We start from the raw sequence: 25295 nt of genomic DNA on the forward strand, positions 1-25295 counted from the left end.
TACGCTGCCAATAATCGTTTTGAAATTATCAATTTCTTATTGGGGGAAGTCCATGTTTCCTCACACACCTCATTTAATTCCTCAGATGCAGGAAAAACTACAGGTAGTTTTTTCTCACCAAACATAATACCCTTTTTTGTGGTACCTGGGGTATTATCAGAAATGTGTAAAACATTTTTCATTGCCTCAATCATGTAACGGGTGGACCTATTGGAGGGTACACTAGTCTCATCATCGTCGACACTGGAGTCGGTATCCGTGTCGACGTCTGTATCTGTCACCTGAGGTAGCGGGCGTTTTAAAGCCCCTGATGACATTTGAGACGCTGGAACAGGCACAAGCTGTGTAGCCGGCTGTCCTATGTCGTCAAACCTTTTGTGTAAGGAGTTGACACTTTCACGCAATTCCTTTCATCAGTCCAACCACACAGGTGTCGACCCCGCAGGGGTCGACACCACATTCACAGGCATTTGCTCCGCCTCCACATCATTTTCCTCCTCATACATGTCGACACAGCAGTACCGACACACAGCAGACACACAGGGAATGCTCTTACAGAGGACAGGACCCCACAAAGCCCTTTGGGGAGACAGAGGAAGAGTATGCCAGCACACACCAGAGCGCTATATATCACAGGGATATCACCTATAGAAGTGTGTTTTCCCCTTATAGCTGCATAAAATCGTTATACTGCGCCTAATTTGTGCCCCCCCTCTCATTTTTACCCTTTTCTGTAGTGCAGGACTGCAGGGGAGGGACAGGGAGCTTCCTTCCAGCGGAGCTGTGAGGGAAAAATGGCGCCATTGTGCTGAGGGAGAAGGCCCCGCCCCTTTTTCTGCGGGCTTTCTCCCGCTATTTTAATATATCTGGCAGGGGTTAATATACACCTATATAGTTCCTGGGGCAATATATGGTGTTAGTTTGCCAGCCAAGGTGTTAATATTGCTGCTCAGGGCGCCCCCCCCCCCAGCGCCCTGCACCCATCAGTGACCGCAGTGTGTGGTGTGCATGAGGAGCAATGGCGCACAGCTGCAGTGCTGTGCGCTACCTTGGAGAAGACAGAAGTCTTCAGCCGCCGATTTTCTGGACCACCTTCTTGCTTCTGGCTCTGTAAGGGGGACGGCGGCGCGGCTCCGGGAACGGACGACGAGGTCGGGTCCTGTGTTCGATCCCTCTGGAGCTAATGGTGTCCAGTAGCCTAAGAAGCCCAAGCTACCACCACTTAGGTAGGTTCGCTTCTTCTCCCCTTAGTCCCTCGATGCAGTGAGCCTGTTGCCAGCAGGTCTCACTGAAAATAAAAAACCTAACAAACACTTTCTTTCTAGGAACTCAGGAGAGCCCCTAGTGTGCATCCAGCTCGGCCGGGCACAGAAATCTAACTGAGGCTTGGAGGAGGGTCATAGGGGGAGGAGCCAGTGCACACCAGGTAGTCCTAAATCTTTCTTAGAGTGCCCAGTCTCCTGCGGAGCCCGTCTATTCCCCATGGTCCTTACGGAGTCCCCAGCATCCACTAGGACGTTAGAGAAAATAAGAATTTACTTACCGATAATTCTATTTCTCATAGTCCGTAGTGGATGCTGGGGACTCCGAAAGGACCATGGGGAATAGCGGCTCCGCAGGAGACTGGGCACAAAGTAAAAGCTTTAGGACTAGCTGGTGTGCACTGGCTCCTCCCCCTATGACCCTCCTCCAAGCCTCAGTTAGGATACTGTGCCCGGACGAGCGTACACAATAAGGAAGGATTTTGAATCCCGGGTAAGACTCATACCAGCCACACCAATCACACCGTACAACTTGTGATCTGAACCCAGTTAACAGCATGATAACAGAAGGAGCCTCTGAAAAGATGGCTCCCAACAACAATAACCCGATTTTTGTAACAATAACTATGTACAAGTAATGCAGACAATCCGCACTTGGGATGGGCGCCCAGCATCCACTACGGACTATGAGAAATAGAATTATCGGTAAGTAAATTCTTATTTTCACTAACGTCCTAGTGGATGCTGGGGACTCCGAAAGGACCATGGGGATTATACCAAAGCTCCCAAACGGGCGGGAGAGTGCGGATGACTCTGCAGCACCGAATGAGAGAACTCCAGGTCCTCCTCAGCCAGGGTATCAAATTTGTAGAATTTAGCAAACGTGTTTGCCCCTGACCAAGTAGCTGCTCGGCAATTGTAAAGCCGAGACCCCTCGGGCAGCCGCCCAAGATGAGCCCACTTTCCGTGTGGAATGGGCTTTTACAGATTTTGGCTGTGGCAGGCCTGCCACAGAATGTGCAAGCTGAATTGTACTACAAATCCAACGAGCAATCGTCTGCTTAGAAGCAGGAGCACCCAGCTTGTTGGGTGCATACAGGATAAACAGCAAGTCAGATTTTCTGACTCCAGCCGTCCTGGAAACATATATTTTCAGGGCCCTGACTACGTCCAGCAACTTGGAATCCTCCAAGTCCCTAGTAGCCGCAGGCACCACAATAGGTTGGTTTAAGTGAAATGCTGAAACCACCTTAGGGAGAAATTGAGGACGAGTCCTCAATTCTGCCCTGTCCGTATGAAAAATTAGGTAAGGGCTTTTATAGGATAAAGCCGCCAATTCTGATACACGCCTGGCTGAAGCCAGGGCTAACAGCATTACCACTTTCCAAGTGAGATATTTCAAGTCCACAGTGGTGAGTGGTTCAAACCAATGTGATTTTAGGAATCCCAACACTACATTGAGATCCCAAGGTGCCACTGGAGGCACAAAAGGAGGCTGTATATGCAGTACTCCCTTGACAAACGTCTGAACTTCAGGTACAGAAGCTAGTTCTTTTTGGAAGAATATCGACAGGGCCGAAATTTGAACCTTAATGGACCCTAATTTGAGGCCCATAGACAGTCCTGTTTGCAGGAAATGCAGGAATCGACCCAGTTGAAATTCCTCCGTAGGGGCCTTCCTGGCCTCGCACCACGCAACATATTTACGCCAAATACGGTGATAATGTTGTACGGTTACATCCTTCCTGGCTTTGATCAGGGTAGGGATGACTTCATCCGGAATGCCTTTTTCCTTCAGGATCCGGCGTTCAACCGCCATGCCGTCAAACGCAGCCGCGGTAAGTCTTGGAACAGACAGGGTCCTTGTTGGAACAGGTCCCTTCTTAGAGGTAGAGGCCACGGATCCTCCGTGAGCATCTCTTGAAGTTCCGGTTACCAAGTCCTTCTTGGCCAATCCGGAGCCACGAATATAGTGCTTACTCCTCTCCATCTTATCAATCTCAGTACCTTGGGTATGAGAGGTAGAGGAGGGAACACATACACTGACTGGTACACCCACAGTGTTACCAGAGCGTCTACAGCTATTGCCTGAGGGTCCCTTGACCTGGCGCAATACCTGTCGAGTTTTTTCCCAACGGTTTATAATCATGTGGAAGACTTCTGGGTGAAGTCCCCACTCTCCCGGGTGGAGGTCGTGCTGAGGAAGTCTGCTTCCCAGTTGTCCACTCCCGGAATGAATACTGCTGACAGTGCTATCCCATGATTTTCCGCCCAGCGAAGAATTCTTGCAGCTTCTGTCATTGCCCTTCTGCTTCTTGTGCCACCCTGTCTGTTTACGTGGGTGACTGCCGTGATGTTGTCCGACTGGATCAACACCGGCTGTCCTTGAAGCAGAGGTCTTGCTAAGCTTAGAGCATTGTAAATGTCCCTTAGCTTCAGGATATTTATGCTCCCCAGCCTCGCAGGCTGGCATCCGTGGTTACCAGGACCCAGTCCTGAATGCCGAATCTGCGGCCCTCTAGAAGATGAGCACTCTGCAACCACCACAGGAGGGACACCCTTGTCCTTGGTGACAGGGTTATCCGCTGATGCATCTGAAGATGCGACCCGGACCATTTGTCCAGCAGGTCCCACTGGAAAGTTCTTGCGTGGAATCTGCCGAATGGGATTGCTTCGTAGGAAGCCACCATTTTACCCAGAACCCTTGTGCATTGATGCACTGAGACTTGGCTCGGTTTGAGGAGGTTCCTGACTAGCTCGGATAACTCCCTGGCTTTCTCCTCCGGGAGAAACACCTTTTTCTGGACTGTGTCCAGGATCATCCCTAGGAACAGAAGACACGTTGTCGGAACCAGCTGCGATTTTGGAATATTGAGAATCCAATCGTGCTGCCGCAACACTACCTGAGATAGTGCTACACCGACCTCCAACTGTTCCCTGGATCTTACCCTTATCAGGGAATCGTCCAAGTAAGGGATAACTAAAATTCCCTTCCTTCGAAGGAATATCATCATTTCGGCCATTACCTTGGTAAAGACCCGGGGTGCCGTGGACCATCCCTACGGCAGCGTCTGAACTGATAGTGACAGTTCTGTACCATAAACCTGAGGTACCCTTGGTGAGAAGGGTAAATTTTGACATGAAGGTAAGCATCCTTGATGTCCCGAGACATCATGTAGTCCCCTTCTTCCAGGTTCGCAATCACTGCTCTGAGTGACTCAATCTTGAATTTGAACCTCTGTATGTAAGTGTTCAAAGATTTTAGATTTTAGAATCGGTCTCACCGAGCTGTCTGGCTTCGGTACCACAATAGTGTGGAATAATACCCCGTTCCCTGTTGCAGGAGGGGTACCTTGATTATCACCTGCTGGGAATACAGCTTGTGAATGGCTTCCAAAACTGCCTCCCTGTCAGAGGGAGACGTCGGTAAAGTCGACTTTTGGAAACGGCGAGGGGGAGACGTCTCGAATTCCAATATGTACCCCTGAAATATTACCTGAAGGATCCAGGGGTCTACTTGCGAGTGAGCCCACTGCGCACTGAAATTCATTGAGAACGGGCCCCCACCGTGCCTGAGCTTGTAAAGCCCTAGCGTCATACTGAGGCGGGAAAGGGTTTCTGTTCCTGGGAACTGGCTGATCTCTGCAGCCTTTTTCCTCTCCCTCTGTCACGAGCAGAAAAGAGGAACCTTTTGTCCGCTTGCCAACAAAGGACTGCGCCTGATAATACGGCGTCTTATTTTGAGAGGCGACCTGGGGTACAAACGTGGATTTCCCAGCTGTTGCCGTGGCCACCAGGTCTAAAAGACCGACCCCAAATGTCCCCTTTCAAAGGCAATACTTCCAAATGCCGTTTGGAATCCGCATCACCTGACCATTTTACTGGTAGAATTGGACAACGCACTTATACTTGATGCCAGTCGGCAATTATTCCGCTGTGCATCATGCATATATAGAAATGCATCTTTTAAATGCTCTATAGGCAATAATATACTATCCTTATCTAGGATATCAATATTTCCAGTCAGGGAATCCGACCAAGCCAACCCAGCACTGCACCTCCAGGCTGAGGCGATAGCTGGTCGCAGTATAACACCAGTATGTGTGTAAATACCTTTTTTGGATACCCTCCTGCTTTCTATCAGCAGGATCCTTAAGGGCGGCCATCTCATGAGAGGGTAGAGCCCTTGTTCTTACAAGCGTGTGAGCGCCTTATCCCCCCTAGGGGGTGTTTCCCAATGCATCCTAACCTCTGGCGGGAAAGGGTATGCAGCCAATACTTTTTAAGAAATTATTAATTGTTATCGGGGGGAAACCCACGCATCATCACACACCTCATTTTATTTCTCAGATTCAGGAAAACTACAGGTAGTTTTTCCCTCACCGAACATAATACCCCTTTTTTGGTGGTACTCGTATTATCAGAAATGTATAAAACATTTTCCATTGTCTCAATCATGTAACGTGTGGCCCTACTGGAAATCACGGTTGTCTCTTCACCGTCGACACAGGAGTCAGTATCCGTGTCGGCGTCTGTATCTGCCATCTGCCTGACGGCCTATGAGACGTCTGGACAGGCACAAGCTGAGTAGCCGGCTGTCTCATGTCAACCTTTTTTTTTATATAGAGCTGACACTGTCACGTAATTTTCAACAGTACATCCACTCAGGTGTCGACCCCCTAGGGGGTGACATCACTGTTACAGACACTCTGCTCCGTCTCCACATCATTTTTCTCCTCATACATGTCGACACAAACGTACCGACACACAGCACACACACAGGGAATGCTCTGATAGAGGACAGGACCCACTTAGCCCCTTGGGGAGACAGAGGGAGAGTTTGCCAGCACACACCAGAGCGCTATATATGTATAGGGACAACCTTACAATAAGTGTCTATCCCTTATAGCTGCTTATATCTGTTATTTTGCCAAATAAGTGCCCCCCTCTCTTTTTTACCCTGTTTCTGTAGTTGCAGGATGCAGGGGAGATTCTGGGAGCCTTCCTACCAGCGCAGCTGTGTGGGAAAAATGGCGCTGTGTGCTGAGGAGATAGGCCCCGCCCCCTTCACGGCGGGCTCTTCTCCCGCTTTTTTCTGGAAAACTGGCAGGGGTAAATACATCCATATAGCCCAGGAGCTATATGTGATGTATTTTTTGCCAAATAAGGTAAATTCATTGCTTCCCAGGACGCCCCCCCCCCCCAGCGTCCTGCACCCTCAGTGACCGGAGTGTGAAGTGTGCTGAGAGCAATGGCGCACAGCTGCAGTGCTGTGCGCTACCTTATGAAGACAGGAAAGTCTTCTGCCGCCGATTTATGGACCTCTTCTTGCTTCAGCATCTGTAAGGGGGCCGGCGGCGCGGCTCCGGGACCCATCCATGGCTGGGCCTGTGATCGTCCCTCTGGAGCTAATGTCCAGTAGCCTAAGAAACCCAATCCACTCTGCACGCAGGTGAGTTCGTTTCTCTCCCCTTAGTCCCTCGATGCAGTGAGCCTGTTGCCAGCAGGTCTCACTGAAAATAAAAAACCTATTTAAACTTTTACTCTAAGCAGCTCAGGAGAGCCACCTAGATTGCACCCTTCTCGTTCGGGCACAAAATCTTAACTGAGGCTTGGAGGAGGGTCATAGGGGGAGGAGCCAGTGCACACCAGCTAGTCCTAAAGCTTTTACTTTGTGCCCAGTCTCCTGCGGAGCCGCTATTCCCCATGGTCCTTTCGGAGTCCCCAGCATCCACTAGGACGTTAGAGAAAATAAGAATTTACTTACCGATAATTCTATTTCTCGTAGTCCGTAGTGGATGCTGGGGACTCCGTCAGGACCATGGGGAATAGCGGCTCCCTGTTGTAGGAGGGGTACCTTGACTATCACCTGCTGAGCAAACAGCTTGTGAATGGCTTCCAATACCGTCTCCCTGTCTGAGGGAGACGTTGGCAAAGCAGACTTTAGGAACCGGCGAGGGGGAGACTTCTCGAATTCCAACCTGTAACCCTGAGATACTACCTGCAGAATCCAGGGGTCCACCTGTGAGCAAGCCCACTGTGCGCTGAAATTCTTGAGTCGACCCCCCACCGTTCCTGAGTCCGCTTGTAAGGCCCCAGCGTCATGCTGAGGGCTTTGCAGAACCCTGGGAGGGCTTCTGTTCCTGGGCAGGGGCTGCTTGCTGCCCTCTCTTACCCCTTCCTCTGCCCCTAGGCAGATATGACTGTCCTTTTGTCCGCTTGTTCTTATAGGACCGAAAGGACTGCGGCTGAAAAGACGGTGTCTTTTTCTGTTGGGAGGGGGTCTGAGGTAAAAAGGTGGATTTTCCGGCAGTTGCCGTGGCCACCAGATCCGATAGACCGACGCCAAATAATTCCTCCCCTTTATACGGCAATACTTCCATATGTCGTTTGGAATCCGCATCACCTGACCACTGTCGCGTCCATAAACTCCTTCTGGCAGATATGGACATCGCATTTACTCTCGATGCCAGAGTGCAAATATCTCTCTGCGCATCTCGCATATAAAGGAAAGCATCCTTTAATTGCTCTATAGTCAATAAAATACTGTCCCTATCCAGGGTATCAATATTTTCAGTCAGGGAATCCAACCAGACGACCCCAGCACTGCACATCCAGGCTGAGGCGATGGCCGGTCGCAGTATAACACCAGTATGTGTGTATATACTTTTTAGGGTAGTTTCCAGTCTCCTATCTGCTGGATCCTTGAGGGCGGCCGTATCCGGAGACGGTAACGCCACTTGTTTTGATAAGCGTGTGAGCGCCTTATCCACCCTAGGGGGTGTTTCCCAGCGTGCCCTAACCTCTGGCGGGAAGGGGTATAATGCTAATAACTTTTTTGAAATTAGCATTTTTCTATCTGGGTTAAACCACGCTTCATCATTTAATTCCTCTGATTCAGGAAAAACTACAGGTAGTTTTTTCACCCCCCACATAATACCCCTTTTTGTGGTACTTGCAGCATCAGAGATATGCAAAGCCTCCTTCATTGCCGTGATCATATAACGTGTGGCCCTACTTGAAAATACGTTTGTTTCATCACCGTCGACACTAGATTCAGTGTCTGTGTCTGGGTCTGTGTCGACCGACTGAGGTAAAGGGCGCTTTACAGCCCCTGACGGTGTCTGAGACGCCTGGGCAGGTACTAACTAGTTTGCCGGCCGTCTCATGTCGTCAACTGATTTTTGTAATGTGCTGACATTATCACGTAATTCCATAAACAAAGCCATCCATTCCGGTGTCGACTCCCTGGGGGGTGACATCACCATTATCGGCAATTGCTCTGCCTCCACGCCAACATCGTCCTCATACATGTCGACACACACGTACCGACACACAGCAGACACACAGGGAATGCTCTTATCGAAGACAGGACCCCACTAGCCCTTTGGGGAGACAGAGGGAGAGTTTGCCAGCACACACCCAAGCGCTATAATATATATGGGAACAACCTTATATAAGTGTTGTTCCTTATAGCAGCTTAAATATATCCAGTATATCGCCAAAAAATGCCCCCCCTCTCTGTTTTACCCTGTTTCTGTAGTGCAGTGCAGGGGAGAGTCCTGGGAGCCTTCCTCACAGCGGAGCTGAGCAGGAAAATGGCGCTGTGTGCTGAGGAGAATAAGCCCCGCCCCCTATTTCGGCGGGCTTTCCTCCCGTGGATTTAGATAAGTGGCATGGGTTAAATACATACATATAGCCTTAATGGCTATATGTGATGTATTCTTTTGCCTTAAGGTAATAAAATATTGCTGCCCAGGGCGCCCCCAGCAGCGCCCTGCACCCTCCGTGACCGCTTGGTGTGAAGTGTGTGACAACAATGGCGCACAGCTGCAGTGCTGTGCGCTACCTTCATGAAGACTGAAAAGCCTTCTGCCGCCTGTTTCCGGACCTTCAATCTTCAGCATCTGTAAGGGGGGTCGGCGGCGCGGCTCCGGGACGAACCCCAGGGCGAGACCTGTGTTCCGACTCCCTCTGGAGCTAATGGTGTCCAGTAGCCTAAGAATCCAATCCATCCTGCACGCAGGTGATTTGAAATTCTCTCCCCTAAGTCCCTCGATGCAGTGAGCCTGTTGCCAGCAGGACTCACTGAAAATAAAAAACCTAAAAAACTTTTTCTAAGCAGCTCTTTAAGAGAGCCACCTAGATTGCACCCTGCTCGGACGGGCACAAAAACCTAACTGAGGCTTGGAGGAGGGTCATAGGGGGAGGAGCCAGTACACACCACCTGATCCTAAAGCTTTATTTTTGTGCCCTGTCTCCTGCGGAGCCGCTATTCCACATGGTCCTGACGGAGTCCCCAGCATCCACTTAGGACGTTAGAGAAAAAGTGATAATATGGAGACGGATAAAAAGTGATAAAGAACCAGCCAATCACAAACTACCGCTGCTACAATACACCCCCTCTCCCCACATGCGCTACCTTACGCTACCTGGCTCTCCTCTCCCCACACACACTAATGCCACTACCCAGCACACCTCTCCCCACACCCACTACCGCCACTACCCAGCACACCTCTCCCCACACACACTACCGCCACTACCTGGCACACCTCTCCCCAAATCCACTACCGCCACTACCCAGCACACCTCTCCCCACACACACTACCGCCACTACCCAGCACACCTCTCCCCACACCCACTACCACCACTACCCAGCACACCTCTCCCTATACACACTACCGCCACTACCCAGCACACCTCTCCCCACACCCACTACCATCACTACCCAGCACACCTCTCCCCATACACACTACCGCCACTACCCAGCACACCTCTCCCCACACACACTACCATCACTACCCAGCACACCTCTCCCCACACACACTACCGCCAATACCCAGCACACCTCTCCCCACACACACTACCGCCAATACCCGGCACACCTCTCCCCACACACACTACCACCACTACCCGCCAGCACACCTCTCCCCACACCCACTACCACCACTACCCGGCACACCTCTCCCCACTACCCAGCACACCTCTCCCCACACACACTACCGCCACTACCCAGCACACCTCCCCAAATCCACTACCGCCACTACCCAGCACACATCTCCCCACACACACTACCGCCACTACCCAGCACACCTCTCCCCACACCCACTACCACCACTACCCAGCACACCTCTCCCTATACACACTACCGCCACTACCCAGCACACCTCTCCCCACACCAACTACCATCACACCTCTCCCCATACACACTACCGCCACTACCCAGCACACCTCTCCCCACACACACTACCATCACTACCCAGCACACCTCTCCCCACACACACTACCGCCAATACCCAGCACACCTCTCCCCACACACACTACCGCCAATACCCGGCACACCTCTCCCCACACACACTACCACCACTACCCGCCAGCACACCTCTCCCCACACCCACTACCACCACTACCCAGCACACCTCTCCCCACTACCCAGCACACCTCTCCCCACACTCACTACCGCCACTACCCAGCATACCTCTCTCCACACACACTACCGTCACTACCCAGCACACCTCTCCCCACACACACTACCGCCACTACCCAGCACACCTCTCCCCACATACACTACCACCGCTACCCAGCACACCTCTCCCCACATACACTACCGCCACTACCCAGCACACCTCTCCCCACACACACTACCGCCACTACCCAGCACACCTCTCCCCACACACACTACCACCACTACCCAGCACCCTCTCTTCCCCCACACACTACCGCCACTACCCAGTACACCTCTCCTCACACACACTACCACCGCTACCCAGCACACCTCTCCCCACACACACTTCCACCGCTACCCAGCACACCTCTCCCCACACACACTACCGCCGCTACCCAGCACCCCTCTCCCCACACACACTACCGCCACTACCCAGCACACCTCTCCCCACACACACTACCATCACTACCCAGCACACCTCTCCCCACACACACTACCAAGCGCAACCCAGCACACCTCTCCCCACACACACTACCGTCACTACCCTGCATCCCTTCTCCCCCCACACACTACCGTCACTACCCAGCATACCTCTCCCCACACACACTACCGCCACTACCCAGCACACCTCTCCCCACACACACTATCACCACTACCCAGCATACCTCTCCTCACACACACTACCGCTACTACCCAGCACACCTCTCCCCACACACAACACTACCACCGCTACCCAGCACACCTCTCCCCACACACACTACCGCCACTACCCAGTACACCTCTCCCCACACACACTACCGCCACTACCCAGCATACCTCTCCCCACACACTACCCCCACTACCCAGCACACCTCTCCCCACACACACTACCGCCACTACCCAGCACACCTCTCCCCACACACACTACCGGCACTACCCGGCACACCTCGCCCCACACACACTACCGCCACTACCCAGCACACCTCTCCCACCACACACTACCGTCACTACCCAGTACACCTCTCCCCACACACACTACCGCCACTGCCCAGCACACCTCTCCCCACACACACTACCACCACTACCCAGCACACCTCTCCCCACACACACTACCACCGCTACCCAGCACACCTCTCCCCACACACACTACCGCCACTACCCAGCACTCCTCTCCCCACACACTACCGCCACTACCCAGCACACCTCTCCCCACACACACTACATTACAGTACCGCCGCTACCCACACATTACACTTACCTTTTCTGGCTGGCTTTTTCCTTCATGCTAGAACTGTCCCAACCATCAGAGAACGCAGCAGCGGGGAGCAGATGACAGGGGAGTGCCAGAGCAGGTGATACATCTCCCTTTTTCTTTCCTCCCACCGCTGACTTATGAAAGCAGAAAACCCAACCTGCAGCATACACTGTTACTATGCCACTTCTGCCCCCTCCCCCACCCACAGCACACACTTAATATGCTACACCCCAGCACACATGAATATGATACTCCCCCCCTCCCCAGCGCACATGAATATACTACCCCCCTCCCCAGTGCACCTGAATATGATACTCCCCCCCTCCCCAGCGCACCTGAATAAGATACTCCCCCCCTCCCCAGCGCACATGAATATGATACTCCCCCCCTCCCCAGTGCACATGAATATACTACCCCCCTCCCCAGCGCACCTGAATATGTTACTCCCCCCCTCCCCAGCACACATGAATTTACTACCCCCCTCCCCAGCACACATGAATATGATAATCCCCCCTCCCCAGCGCGGGATCCGGACGTTAAATCGGACGCACTAACATCGGCAATGTCTTAGTCGACAATTGAACATCGACTACACGAACATCGACAGGAACCTTTAGTCGACATACCAAACGACGAACATTACTTCTAATCGACAAAATCATCATCGACAAAGAGATAAGATCGACCCGATTAACAATCGGTAAACAATAGATCGACAATATTTATAATCGAACACCCCATGGTCGACCAAAATATTATCGATCTATCACGTGTTCGACAATGTGTATGGGCGACAAAGCAAATGGTCGACAATAATAATAATCGAATGTATCTGTGATCGACAACCAAAAGGTCGACAAAATAAATGATCGACAATTAGAAGTCGAATGTATATATAATCGACAATAAGTATAATCTACACCAAGTGGATCGCTAATATTTGAAACGACAAAAGGAAGATCGAAATTTAAAACATCGATAACAATTTTGTCCCCGTCTAAACCTCAACCCCTACCCGCTACTTCAAGCCGTGGCACTACAGCTCCCAGCCTGCCCTTCAACCCCTCACAGCGTCCCTTCAAATGCCAGGCCCGACTTTCACCCTGCAGTCACATACCTGAAGGCATGGGCACCCCCAGTCTCAGCTCTGCACCCCTTCTCCTAGCTGACCCCCTGCCCGCTAATTCCAGGCGGACAGACCCAGGCGCGCGTCGTCATGCCGTCTATGCAGACAGGTCTTTTTTAAGACGTTCCCCGTCTAAACCTCAACCCCTACCCGCTACTTCCAGCCGTGGCACTACAGCTCCCAGCCTGCCCTTCAACCCCTCACAGCGTCCCTTCAAATGCCAGGCCCGACTATCACCCTGCAGTCACATACCTGAAGGCATGGGCACCCCCAGTCTCAGCTCTGCACCCCTTCTCCTAGCTGACCCCCTGCCCGCTAATTCCAGGCGGACAGACCCAGGCGCGCGTCGTCATGCCGTCTATGCAGACAGGTCTTTTTTAAGACGTTCCCCGTCTAAACCTCAACCCCTACCCGCTACTTCCAGCCGTGGCACTACAGCTCCCAGCCTGCCCTTCAACCCCTCAGAGCTTCCCTTCAAATGCCAGGCCCGACTATCACCCTGCAGTCACATACCTGAAGGCATGGGCACCCCCAGTCTCAGCTCTGCACCCCTTCTCCTAGCTGACCCCCTGCCCGCTAATTCCAGGCGGACAGACCCAGGCGCGCCTCGTCATGCCGTCTATGCAGACAGGTCTTTTTTAAGACGTTCCCCGTCTAAACCTCAACCCCTACCCGCTACTTCAAGCCGTGGCACTACAGCTCCCAGCCTGCCCTTCAACCCCTCACATCGTCCCTTCAAATGCCAGGCCCGACTATCACCCTGCAGTCACATACCTGAAGGCATGGGCACCCCCAGTCTCAGCTCTGCACCCCTTCTCCTAGCTGACCCCCTGCCCGCTAATTCCAGGCGGACAGACCCAGGCGCGCGTCGTCATGCCGTCTATGCAGACAGGTCTTTTTTAAGACGTTCCCCGTCTAAACCTCAACCCCTACCCGCTACTTCCAGCCGTGGCACTACAGCTCCCAGCCTGCCCTTCAACCCCTCACAGCGTCCCTTCAAATGCCAGGCCCGACTATCACCCTGCAGTCACATACCTGAAGGCATGGGCACCCCCAGTCTCAGCTCTGCACCCCTTCTCCTAGCTGACCCCCTGCCCGCTAATTCCAGGCGGACAGACCCAGGCGCGCGTCGTCATGCCGTCTATGCAGACAGGTCTTTTTTAAGACGTTCCCCGTCTAAACCTCAACCCCTACCCGCTACTTCCAGCCGTGGCACTACAGCTCCCAGCCTGCCCTTCAACCCCTCACAGCGTCCCTTCAAATGCCAGGCCCGACTATCACCCTGCAGTCACATACCTGAAGGCATGGGCACCCCCAGTCTCAGCTCTGCACCCCTTCTCCTAGCTGACCCCCTGCCCGCTAATTCCAGGCGGACAGACCCAGGCGCGCGTCGTCATGCCGTCTATGCAGACAGGTCTTTTTTAAGACGTTCCCCGTCTAAACCTCAACCCCTACCCGCTACTTCCAGCCGTGGCACTACAGCTCCCAGCCTGCCCTTCAACCCCTCAGAGCTTCCCTTCAAATGCCAGGCTCGACTTTCACCCTGCAGTCACATACCTGAAGGCATGGGCACCCCCAGTCTCAGCTCTGCACCCCTTCTCCTAGCTGACCCCCTGCCCGCTAATTCCAGGCGGACAGACCCAGGCGCGCGTCGTCATGCCGTCTATGCAGACAGGTCTTTTTTAAGACGTTCCCCGTCTAAACCTCAACCCCTACCCGCTACTTCAAGCCGTGGCACTACAGCTCCCAGCCTGCCCTTCAACCCCTCAGAGCTTCCCTTCAAATGCCAGGCTCGACTTTCACCCTGCAGTCACATACCTGAAGGCATGGGCACCCCCAGTCTCAGCTCTGCACCCCTTCTCCTAGCTGACCCCCTGCCCGCTAATTCCAGGCGGACAGACCCAGGCGCGCGTCGTCATGCCGTCTATGCAGACAGGTCTTTTTTAAGACGTTCCCCGTCTAAACCTCAACCCCTACCCGCTACTTCCAGCCGTGGCACTACAGCTCCCAGCCTGCCCTTCAACCCCTCACAGCGTCCCTTCAAATGCCAGGCCCGACTATCACCCTGCAGTCACATACCTGAAGGCATGGGCACCCCCAGTCTCAGCTCTGCACCCCTTCTCCTAGCTGACCCCCTGCCCGCTAATTCCAGGCGGACAGACCCAGGCGCGCGTCGTCATGCCGTCTATGCAGACAGGTCTTTTTTAAGACGTTCCCCGTCTAAACCTCAACCCCTACCCGCTACTTCCAGCCGTGGCACTACAGCTCCCAGCCTGCCCTTCAACCCCTCACAGCGTCCCTTCAAATGCCAGGCCCGACTATCACCCTGCAGTCACATACCTGAAGGCATGGGCACCCCCAGTCTCAGCTCTGCACCCCTTCTCCTAGCTGACCCACTGCCCGCTAATTCCAGGCGGACAGACCCAGGCGCGCGTCGTCATGCCGTCTATGCAGACAGGTCTTTTTTAAGACGTTCCCCGTCTAAACCTCAACCCCTACCCGCTACTTCCAGCCGTGGCACTACAGCTCCCAGCCTGCCCTTCAACCCCTCACAGCGTCCCTTCAAATGCCAGGCCCGACTATCACCCTGCAGTCACATACCTGAAGGCATGGGCACCCCCAGTCTCAGCTCTGCACCCCTTCTCCTAGCTGACCCCCTGCCCGCTAATTCCAGGCGGACAGACCCAGGCGCGCGTCGTCATGCCGTCTATGCAGACAGGTCTTTTTTAAGACGTTCCCCGTCTAAACCTCAACCCCTACCCGCTACTTCCAGCCGTGGCACTACAGCTCCCAGCCTGCCCTTCCACCCCTCACAGCGTCCCTTCAAATGCCAGGCTCGACTTTCACCCCTGCCACTCCTGCCTGCCCTCATCCCTTTTTGTTTCCCCCGAAGTATGTCTCAACGTAACTTTGAACATATTCCGCACAGCAATGTACCACAATCTTCATTTTCCTAGTACCATTTTTTTTTTACTAATTTTTGTACTAGGACACACTGCAGAATAGTGTGCATATGCTGAGCCTTGTAGTTCCACAGCATTTCCCGCCCAAATCCAGACCGCGGGTAACGTCTAAACCTGGGCGCATCACAGCGGCGGGCGACAGATACACCTGGGCTGACTACCAGGGCTACACACATTTAAAAAGAACTGTCTGCAGTCAGGACACTCTCTTTTTTTATGGGCAAATACTAGGACACTGCAGAATAGTGTGCATATGCTGAGCCTTGTAGTTCCACAGCATTTCCCGCCCAAATCCAGACCGCGGGTAACGTCTAAACCTGGGCGCATCACAGCGGCGGGCGACAGATACACCCGGGCTGACTACCAGGGCTACACACATTTAAAAAGAACTGTCTGCAGTCAGGACACTCTCTTTTTTTATGGGCAAATACTAGGACACTGCAGAATAGTGTGCATATGCTGAGCCTTGTAGTTCCACAGCATTTCCCGCCCAAATCCAGACCGCGGGTAACGTCTAAACCTGGGCGCATCACAGCGGCGGGCGACAGATACACCCGGGCTGACTACCAGGGCTACACACATTTAAAAAGAACTGTCTGCAGTCAGGACACTCTCTTTTTTTATGGGCAAATACTAGGACACTGCAGAATAGTGTGCATATGCTGAGCCTTGTAGTTCCACAGCATTTCCCGCCCAAATCCAGACCGCGGGTAACGTCTAAACCTGGGCGCATCACAGCGGCGGGCGACAGATACACCCGGGCTGACTACCAGGGCTACACACATTTAAAATGAACTGTCTGCAGTCAGGACACTCTCTTTTTTATGGGCAAATACTAGGACACTGCAGAGCCTTGTAGTTCCACAGCATTTCCCGCCCAAATCCAGACCGCGGGTAACGTCTAAACCTGGGCGCATCACAGCGGCGGGCGACAGATACACCCGGGCTGACTACCAGGGCTACACACATTTAAAAAGAACTGTCTGCAGTCAGGACACTCTCTTTTTTTATGGGCAAATACTAGGACACTGCAGAATAGTGTGCATATGCTGAGCCTTGTAGTTCCACAGCATTTCCCGCCCAAATCCAGACCGCGGGTAACGTCTAAACCTGGGCGCATCACAGCGGCGGGCGACAGATACACCCGGGCTGACTACCAGGGCTACACACATTTAAAAAGAACTGTCTGCAGTCAGGACACTCTCTTTTTTATGGGCAAATACTAGGACACTGCAGAGCCTTGTAGTTCCACAGCATTTCCCGCCCAAATCCAGACCGCGGGTAACGTCTAAACCTGGGCGCATCACAGCGGCGGGCGACAGATACACCCGGGCTGACTACCAGGGCTACACACATTTAAAAAGAACTGTCTGCAGTCAGGACACTCTCTTTTTTTATGGGCAAATACTAGGACACTGCAGAATAGTGTGCATATGCTGAGCCTTGTAGTTCCACAGCATTTCCCGCCCAAATCCAGACCGCGGGTAACGTCTAAACCTGGGCGCATCACAGCGGCGGGCGACAGATACACCCGGGCTGACTACCAGGGCTACACACATTTAAAATGAACTGTCTGCAGTCAGGACACTCTCTTTTTTATGGGCAAATACTAGGACACTGCAGAGCCTTGTAGTTCCACAGCATTTCCCGCCCAAATCCAGACCGCGGGTAACGTCTAAACCTGGGCGCATCACAGCGGCGGGCGACAGATACACCCGGGCTGACTACCAGGGCTACACACATTTAAAAAGAACTGTCTGCAGTCAGGACACTCTCTTTTTTATGGGCAAATACTAGGACACTGCAGAGCCTTGTAGTTCCACAGCATTTCCCGCCCAATATGAATGTATCCTACCCAATGTATGTATTTTTTTGCGGACCAATCACATGCTAAACAGTTTAAACCTATGACATTTTTAAATTTGGCGCTTTTTTTGGTCTTTATAAGTATTGCTCACTTCCTTGTTTAGCCGCCTTTATCCCTTCATTGACATTGAGAGTGACAGAGTTTTGGAATTGGCTTCTGTCAGAGAAGAACATTGTAGCTGTGATAAAGCACAACGCTGCTGACCGGCAGCTATCTTATCTTTAACCTTGACCAACTGTTTCAGCTATTTTGCAGTGAATACTCTTCCAGCAAACAATATTTTCCAACGAACATTCCTTTGAATTTAAACACCTGCAACACGTAAGTATGCATTACTCTATATACATAATTTTTTAGTGTAATTACTAAAACTTTATGTTGTGTTTAATTATGTGAAGAGGACGGACACTGTTACATCTGGGTTCAAGAAACACTGCAAGTATTTAAATTGTAATGCGTGCCCATGTCCAACATAGAGTCGTCGAGGTAAAGGGATTTAAAGGTAAAGGGTATGCCTCAAGGCTCTGTCAGTGTGCGCTATGGGATAGACGTCATGACGTCTCTCCCATAGTGAAGAGGAGAGGACGGAATGAGGACTGCAGCGGACGTATGCAGTAGCGTTGCTTGTTGAATATGATCTGAGTGATTTTTATTTATGATTTAGAAATTAATGTATTATAATGTTTGTAATAGTGTAAAAAATTTGATCTAACATAATCGGGGCATACTACTGTGCTGCAAACTACAAGAGGGCAGAGTACAAGATGGCAAACTAATGTTTTGCTAAATACAGTTTGGAATTAATGTTTTTAAAAAAATGTGGCCAAAGTAAAGGGTACATTTATACTGTGGACATTAATAATTTTTATAAACCTACAGTTCTGCAAACCCCAGTAATGCTAAACAACTTGGGGACATTACCACTGGGTCGAATAGAGAGTCATAACAACTGAGGATAACTGACTGGGAATTAATACCTGCAACATTACTGCTATGGACAATACTATACAAGGTGATTGGCTTTAATGCAAGAAATAATGGTTTTAATACTAATAAGGGCATTATAAAAGGGATACTTAGGAAGTTTTAGCATTATTGTGGACATAAGAGGCACTAGTAATGGGTGCATTGCATAAGGGACACAAATACTATGGACTATATATAAGCGGCACTATATATGTGCGTTCTACCACTACAGTTGACATTGTATAAGGTGCAACACAACTGCGTGGTGTATGTATATTTTTTGTGCTAATACTGCAAGCTTTATTCCTATTGTGTGTGTATGATAAAAATACAACTAGATATTAATCTATTATTTATTGTTAAAGCATTGCATAATCCTAAAAAATATATTTTTTCTATATTATTCTCTATATATTGACGTGCATCCTATATATATGTGTATATTTCCTCGAATATGCTACTGTGATACATATAATGTAGATTTCTATCTGAAATACTATACCGGTGCCTATTTATGCTAATTACATATATATATATAAAGGTGTATCATTTAAATGATGAACTATAGTGCCATGCTCTATATATATATATATATATAGATATAGATATATATATAGATATATTATGGTTGTGGATGTAAGAATACTACTGCTGTTGTGGTTTAGTTTGATTTGGTTAGATATAAATGTGCCTTAGGTTACAGTGGTAATACATTAGTGCATGTGTTACAATTATACATATATAACATGGATTACAATTTAATAACTGTACTATATTGCTATTTTTATTTTAATAGTTGATCTATTTAAAGCTGAAACATGTTATTCTTGATTTTCAGTGTTGAACAATTGACAAATGTTATACAGGTTGAGTACCCCATATCCAAATATTTAGAAATCAGGACTTTTTCGAGTGAGAGTGAGATAGTGAAACCTTTGTTTTCTGATGGCTCAATGTACACAAACTTTGTTTAATACACAAAGCGATTAGAAATATTGTATTAAATGACCTTCAGGCTGTGTGTATAAGGTGTATATGAAACATAAATGAATTTTGTAAATGTAGATACACTTTGTTCAATGGCCAAAGTCACTAAAAATATGGGCTAAAATTACCTTCCGGCTGTGTGTATAAGGTGTATATGTAACCTAACTGCATTCTGTGCTTATACTTGGGTCCCATCACCATTATATCTCATTATGGTATGCAATTATTCCAAAATACAGAAAAATCCGATATCCAAAATACTTCTGGTCCCAAGCATTTTGGATAAGGGATACTCAACCTGTATATATAGAAAGTTTGTCATGTTTATTAATTAATATAGTGTTATTGTTTTCTGAAATCTAAAGATGTAATAAAGATTATAACATAAATATTTAATATTTTTGTTATATGCTCTATTTTTTAGATATAAAATATTTTCCGTGTCAATATATTCGTAAAAATTATTGGTCAACAAATATACACAAATAATGTTATATCTTATAAAGTAAAAATACACATCGAAATATGTCTTCACATATATAAAACCAATATAATTTCAGATTTTCATTTTTAAATTTTACTATTGGGTAATTGAAAACAAAATATTATTATTACAATATAAATATTGTATTTACTATAATGCTAATCTTTAGATTAAGTATTATTAAAAATCAATATATTTAATGTAATTTACAGTTATAACACATGGAGGAGGAGCAAAGAATACATTGTTCCCTATCTTTAACTGAAGAACAAGAAAATACCAACCAACCAAGGAGACAGAGCGAAGATGATCTTGAAAAAAGAACGCAGCATCATGTAAATAGAGATTCACAGGAGGAAGAAGAATCGGCAGAGGAGGGAACAAGCACCAGGGCACCTAAATTCACAGATGATGAGACTGAAACTCTCATTGATGATGTAATTAAATTTAACATGCAACTATTTGGGTCAAAATATAGAGATGAACACAACCGCTTCAACATTACAACATGGGAGAAAATATCAAGAAATGTGTCTTGTGCAGGGAATACAGAGCGAACAGTGTCCAGCATAAAAAAAAGACTCAGAGACTGCAGGAGGGTAACTAACAATAAGATCCAAGCAGGACATAAGTTACAGAAAACATGGGAGAAAAAGTGTAAGGATTATTTTCGGCTGGTACACCATGAAGAAAGTGCAGCACCTAGCAGTACAGGTGAATAAATTATTTTTGGTATATATAATAATTAAAAAGCGAAATACATATATATATATATATATATATATATATATATATATATATATATATATAAGCACAGAGTCCACAGACCTCACAAGGAACAAAGGTACATTAAATCATATCTTATTGCCGGTGTCCTAACAATGGTAACAAAGATGCTGTGTCCAATGATATATATTTCAGAGACAGGAAGAACTTCCTGCGTTTGAAATAAAAACAGATAGACTTGCCTGTCTGTCTTTATTTCAAATGCCAAGAGTGCAGCCTGTCTATGCAATATATATATATATATATATTGCTATATATATATATATATTGCTAAATATATATGTTCACTCATTTGTACTATTTATATTTTACATGTGCAGAAAAACAACAGAAGAGCATCAAAACAGTTTCAAAAAATAAGAAGGCGACTCCAACAAAGTCTGATTCATCCAAGAAGAAACATTCACCAGCTTTGTCAGATCCCGAAGGTAATAAATTAATAACCAATTATTATGTTATATATTATATGTATTTTTAATTAAAAAAAATTAGAGATGTAAAAAATTGGGCCTTAATCAAAAAATATGCTGCTCAATATATATAAATCATTACGTGTAAACAGTTGAAGTAAAAAAGTTCATATTTTTTTAAATTTATACTGATTTCAGACATGGTTGGTGCAGCCAAATTTATAGAAATTGTAAAAAATCATATGCACAGCAGGGAGAAGTGGACATAACATGTGTAAAAAGAATTACATTTGTGTGTGGTATGTATAATATGCATAAATTGCAATTTGACTATAATGAAGTCAGTTTTTGATATGTCCATAAATGATGACACACAAATACAATTCTATGTTATTTTTAATCTACTACTACTGCAATGCACATTGTTTTTCACAACTGCTGACATATTAGCTGCAGCAATCCAGCAATCCACTATGATTGAATGGGTGTGGTATGTAATGAATACATAATGTTTTGTTATACTCTTAGATACCTAAAATCCTGAAGGTCTTAATGGTTTTAAGAATGGTTTTTAATAAAGATAATGTAATTTTAATTTTTGTTACAGATACCATGAGCAAGCGACGTAGAAGAGTGTCCTTTAGACAACAGGACACTTTGGAGGAGAACATTGAAAAGGAGGCAAGAACCACAACGCAGGAGACAACTGTGCAGGTCACAGGCACAACGGCTCCAGAAGAAAATGTGCATGAGCACGGAACAACAATGCAAGAGACTATTGAGAATGAGCCCATACCAAATTTTGTGGAGGCCACATTGCCTAAAAGAAAGGCAATATATCATCAGGAAACCCTTCCAGAAAATGTCATAAGACTTAATCAAGACACAGTGCATGAAACAATGCAAACAACAGAGGAGGAATCACAGCATTTGCAAGGGACAACACAACATGAGGACACGGTCCATGACACTAGGAAAAACGTACAGGAGGATTCAAGGCATGTAACAGTGATAACAGAACAGGACAATATAGCACAGGACATCAGTCCAACTGTTCAACAGGGAATAATGCATGAGACTTTGCCAACATTGCAGGCGACCGCAACAATAGAGCAAGAGAACACGGAAACATTGCATGGGACAGGTATTATTTTTAAAAACTTCCTACTGTTAATTTTTAACATATAAAAAATGAATTATATATATTTTTTTTATTTACATGCAGATGGAAACCATGATACCATCAGTGAAAGAATGGGGTGCATGGAGCAACAAATGAAAGAAGATATACAGAGAATAGAAAACAAATTGGATAACATGCAACAGACATTGTCAAAAATGCAGCAACGGTTAGATGAAATAACAACCACACAGCAGTCACAAGGAAATGCACTTTCTTCGATGACCTCGTTATTAAGCCATATGAATGAAAATCAGCAAATATTTAATTGTCAGTCACAGCAAATTCAACAGAGTATACAACATATGGTGGTATGGCAGTATGATTCTGTTACCAACTCCAGGATGATAGCCAACCTCCTTCAGCTCATGATCAATCAAGGAAGAGAAATTTCCACCTCAATACCACAGACATCGGGAACAAGCACACAAACACGTGGGGAAACCAACATTGAAACACAACATCAACAAAGAAGACAAAATACAGAACCACAAACAACAAACACTACAGATGACAACATGGCAAGGCAATATCACCTTCAATCAACTCATTTAGCTTTTGGGACATATGCACTACCGAATCAGGGAATAACAACAGAGGAGCATCAATTAAATCAAGGTAGGGAAGAACAAGTAACACAGCAAGAGATGTATGTAGTGTAAGAGCAGCAATTATCACATCAAGGACAGCAAGACAAACATACAGATGACCAATATTAAATTTACAATGGCCCTCACTCTGAGTTGATCGCAGCAGCAAGAAAGTTAGCAATTGTGCAAAACCATGTGCACTGCAGGGGAAGCAGATATATCATGTGCAGAGAGAGTTAGATTTGGGTGGGTTATTTTGTTTCTGTGCAGGGTAAATACTGGCTGCTTTAGGTTTACACTGCAAATTAGATTGCAGATTGAACACACCCCACCCAAATCTAACTCTCTCTACACATGTTATATCTACCCCTCCTGCAGTGCACATGGTTTTGCCCAATTGCTAACTTTCTTGCTGCTGCAATCAACTCAGAATGAGGGCCAATAGCCTTGCATACAGCTTTAAAGTAATAACTGGTAAATTTGTGGCCCGTAATAGTGTTTGATTATATGGTTGGGAGGGTGTTCTGTTTTGATATTAACTTTGTAGCTTTAGGTTGAGTGCCTGTGTATACGCAGACATGGAGACATACAGGTACATAGAATAGTGCTGAACGTGGGTGTCCGAGTTTCATTAAAGTTTGACCTTTTACCTTTTTTTACTTTTTTAAGGAACATCTGGAAGCCTAAACCGTTGAAAAATACATAGAGGTATACTCTACAAAGAAAAAGAAATACAAGAATGATTTTATATTTTCATTGAATTAACATTTTGACAGTTAACACATTAATAAAGATGGTTGAAAGATTAATTATAATTAATTTGAATGTTTTTTGACAAAATGATTTAAATAATTATATTAAAGTTATGCAATGTAAACGAAATATGTGATATCTGTTGTTACAATTGCCTTAACAGAAAAAATAAATATATCAATAATAAAAATATGATTTATTTAATTTTTACGTGCTTTTAATATTTATATATATATATACATATATATATATGTGTGTGCGAGTCTGTCTTTACGAAAAATTTTGGAATTAGTACTATGTATTAGTGATTAATGTAACAGAGTAAATATTAAAGTTTATATTACAAGTGAATTAAATAGGTTGGGGGTTTAGATAAGCATGTATTAGGCTATTTGATAGAAACAACTAACTTGGCAAAAGACACTATCAGAATGTACCATGGAGATTGTGAATACATACACGCGCAATAATTAACTAGAAATTGCGTGATTAACTTATTCTACAAAGAGGAGGATGTGGTTATTTTATATGATGTTAAAGTAAAAAAAACACGTTAAAATTTTTAATTTTATTTTAATCAAACAAACATTTATATGAGATATAGCATTTAGTTTCAGAAAAATAAGGTTTAGAAATAATAAGCATTATATCAATAAATTAGGAGTATTGATTGAAGATTGTTCATAGTATTCCCTGTTTGATCCTGTTGAACATTACTTTCTGTATTCTTCCAAAAAAACCTAAAAAATAAATTTAACATTATAACGTATCGTAAGTGACATTATTTTAGAGATAAATAATTTTAAAATGGCTAATATTTGAAAAAGTTAATTATTACATATCACTTATTTGCTTTGCAACTTACCTGATAATATTATAATCTGTCATTGTATGATCCAGAGGATTTTCATACTAAAACAATAACCACTTTTTTTTTTTCTCTTTAAAGTAAACAAAAAATTAACAGTGTTATGAACTTGAAACTTGAATAAAAAATTGGAAAGTTATATTGACTAGGGACTTAGTCATATTTAAGATAGAAGGCAATGGAACGGAGAAATTCAACCAAATCCACATTCCCAAGCTGAGATATGCATTTCTGGAGAGCTTCCTCCCGATTTTTTTGGTCACGCTTTGGGGGGGTTTTGAGAATATTCAAAGACACTTTTTCAAGAAGGGTCTTTGTTACCTTTTGCTCCTTGTGAAATGCCATTACTACTTTGTAGAGGCCAAGTTTTTTTT

At 46.9% G+C, this 25295-nt stretch overlaps 1 protein-coding gene across 1 annotated transcript; it reads left to right on the forward strand.

Annotated features, from left to right (window-relative positions):
* The first annotated feature begins 20549 nt into the window (after positions 1-20549).
* On the forward strand, positions 20550-24204 carry LOC134956693 (uncharacterized). The gene is made up of 5 exons (XM_063938701.1): positions 20550-21048; positions 21441-21548; positions 22138-22674; positions 22756-23328; positions 23970-24204. The coding sequence occupies exons 1-5, from the start codon at positions 20556-20558 to the stop codon at positions 23993-23995; spliced, it is 1737 nt and encodes a 578-aa protein (XP_063794771.1). The 5' UTR covers positions 20550-20555; the 3' UTR covers positions 23996-24204.
* The last annotated feature ends 1091 nt before the right edge of the window (positions 24205-25295 follow it).

The sequence above is a fragment of the Pseudophryne corroboree genome, chromosome 9 (assembly GCF_028390025.1).
Source record: "Pseudophryne corroboree isolate aPseCor3 chromosome 9, aPseCor3.hap2, whole genome shotgun sequence".
Taxonomy (NCBI): Eukaryota; Metazoa; Chordata; class Amphibia; order Anura; family Myobatrachidae; genus Pseudophryne; species Pseudophryne corroboree.

Coding starts and splice junctions, on each gene's coding strand:
- LOC134956693 (XM_063938701.1), top strand. CDS start 20,556: ATGGAGGAGGAGCAAAGAATACATTGTTCCCTATCTTTAACTGAAGAA. Junction 21,049..21,440: donor TGCAGCACCTAGCAGTACAG/GTGAATAAATTA, acceptor TTACATGTGCAG/AAAAACAACAGAAGAGCATC. Junction 22,675..22,755: donor GGAAACATTGCATGGGACAG/GTATTATTTTTA, acceptor ATTTACATGCAG/ATGGAAACCATGATACCATC.